At 44.7% G+C, this 2,246-nt stretch overlaps 1 protein-coding gene across 1 annotated transcript; it reads right to left on the reverse strand.

Annotated features, from left to right (window-relative positions):
• Positions 1 to 895: 895 nt before the first annotated feature.
• Positions 896 to 1,840, reverse strand: LOC112667901 (olfactory receptor 51I1). The gene has a single exon (XM_025459960.1). The coding sequence runs from the start codon at positions 1,838 to 1,840 to the stop codon at positions 896 to 898; it is 945 nt and encodes a 314-aa protein (XP_025315745.1).
• Positions 1,841 to 2,246: the final 406 nt, after the last annotated feature.

The raw sequence follows: 2,246 nt of genomic DNA on the forward strand, positions 1-2,246 counted from the left end.
TGGTGACGCTGGTGTGGGACTTCCACTTTGAGAACCACTTTTTCAGACTCTTGTAACTCATGAGTCTTGTTATTTTTTGTTACAAATCACATGGGCACTGCCTGAGAGGTTTTTTGAATAGAGTAGTACTGTGCTTCTCAAGCTTTAATCACCATGGGTCTTAATAAAATACAATGTGAATTCAGTAGGTCTTGTGTGAGGTATAAGATTCTGTTTCTCTAATAGGCTACCAGATATACCCGTGCTGCTGTTCATTGGGCCACACTTGGAACAGTAAGGTCCTAGCATTCACTTGCCTAAAGATTTCTTCTCAGGCAGTTATTTATGCTAAGATCATTACCTTCACTTCTTCCTACCACCCTGTACCAAGTATCCTAACCCTCTCATCCTTCACAAACCACTTTACACACACACACACACACACACACACACACACACAATCTTATCCCCATATCCACAAGCCAAATGTGTCTTCTCTTGCCCATGAAGCACCAAGCCTCCGCAGAATTTTATTTGTCTCCAGTGTTTATCGCTTCCCTCACTCTGGGTGGCAGTAGAATTATTTGTGCTCAGCCTATGTGCTAGGTAAAATTTCATTGTTTCCATAAACATTTTTCAGTGTATCTGTTACTCATTTTTATGTTTTTCCCTTGATGCATCTATCTCTTAATATGATTTGTTCACCATTATAACATTCTAAGCAACTGGCATAAGCTTTTTCACATGGTAAATGTCCAATATATATTTATGACATCTTACTGAGTCAGATACTCTCTTATTAGTTCCATATTCACAATTATCAAGATTCTGGTTCCCCTCCCCATGTTTGAGCATTTCTAAAGCTGGCTAGCCAGTCCCAGTCTTTTCTCCAGAGGACTTCTCTCAGTAGCCTTCCTCAGCTCTGGGATTTATAGAGGACTTTGAAGATCCCTCTGCGTATCTCCTTTGTCTTCACACTGTAGATGATCGGGTTGAGCATGGGGGGTACAAACAGGTAGACATTGGACATCATGACATGAACAACAGGTGGGGCACTTTTCCAGAAACGATGGATCATGGAGACAGCAATTATGGGCACATAAAAAGCCAGCACTGCACAGATGTGTGACATGCAGGTGTTGAGTGCTTTGAGCCGTTGCTCCTGGGATGCGATGGCCAGCACGGCTCTCAGAATCAATGCATAGGAAAGCAGGATAAATACTGAGTCTATGCCATAGGTGAAAATGACCACAAAAAGCCCATAGATGTTGTTAACATGGATGTCTCCACAGGCCACTTTCATGAGATCTGGATGGAGACAGTATGAATGATGCAAAATTCTGCCCTTGCAGAAGGGCAGTCGTTTTACCAGAAAAGGGAAAGGGAAGAGAGTGATGAAACTCTTGGCAAGGATGCCCAGGCCCATAGCCAAGATGCGGCTGTTGGTGAGCACAGTGGCATATCGTAATGGGTCACAAATAGCCACAAAGCGATCAAAGCTCATGGCCAGCAATATGCCTGATTCCATGAAAGAGAAAGTGTGGATGAAGAACATCTGAACTAAGCAGGCATCGAAGCCAACATGGTGGTAGTTGAAACAAAAGGTAGCAAGCACAGTGGGAAGTGTAGAGAAGGACACTCCCAGATCGTTGAGAGACAGCATAGAGAGGAAGTAGTACATGGGCTGGTGCAGCGCAGGCTCCCGAATCACCAGAGTGAGGATGCTGAGGTTGCCTATGATGGAAATTAGGTAGAGGATGCAGAAAGCCAGGGCAACCCAGGCATGGCCTGTCTGCATCCCCGGAATGCCTGTCAGCTGGAGTGTGGCTGGATGGAAGGGGGTATCATTGAAGCTCAACATGGTAGGCAGGTGGGAGAATACAGATGGGAGATGGGCCCCGGAGGATGTGTTGGGGGAGTTCTTCACTTTCTTTCAGACATCCTGTCTCCAACACAAAAGGTTAGAGATTGAAAGTGTTTGTCTATATTCCTGCTTCTCCCATTAGTCTATGAGCTCTCTGAGGATAGTAACTGGGGTCTACTCATTTCTCTATCACCAGTGCCCAGCAGTCTGTCTATGCCATGGTAGAAACACTATGAAAGTGTGATGATCAGGTGAATACACATGACAGACAAGGCATCAAGGTAGGAGACAGCATGAATGATGGCTCCTAACCTTCACCTCAAAGTGCATCATCCCTTCACTTGCCCCACCTCATCCCAGAAGCCACCTTCTGGAAATTTGGGACAAATAGAAATTAAGATAA

Source organism: Canis lupus, chromosome 21 (genome assembly GCF_003254725.2).
Source record: "Canis lupus dingo isolate Sandy chromosome 21, ASM325472v2, whole genome shotgun sequence".
NCBI classification, from domain to species: Eukaryota; Metazoa; Chordata; class Mammalia; order Carnivora; family Canidae; genus Canis; species Canis lupus.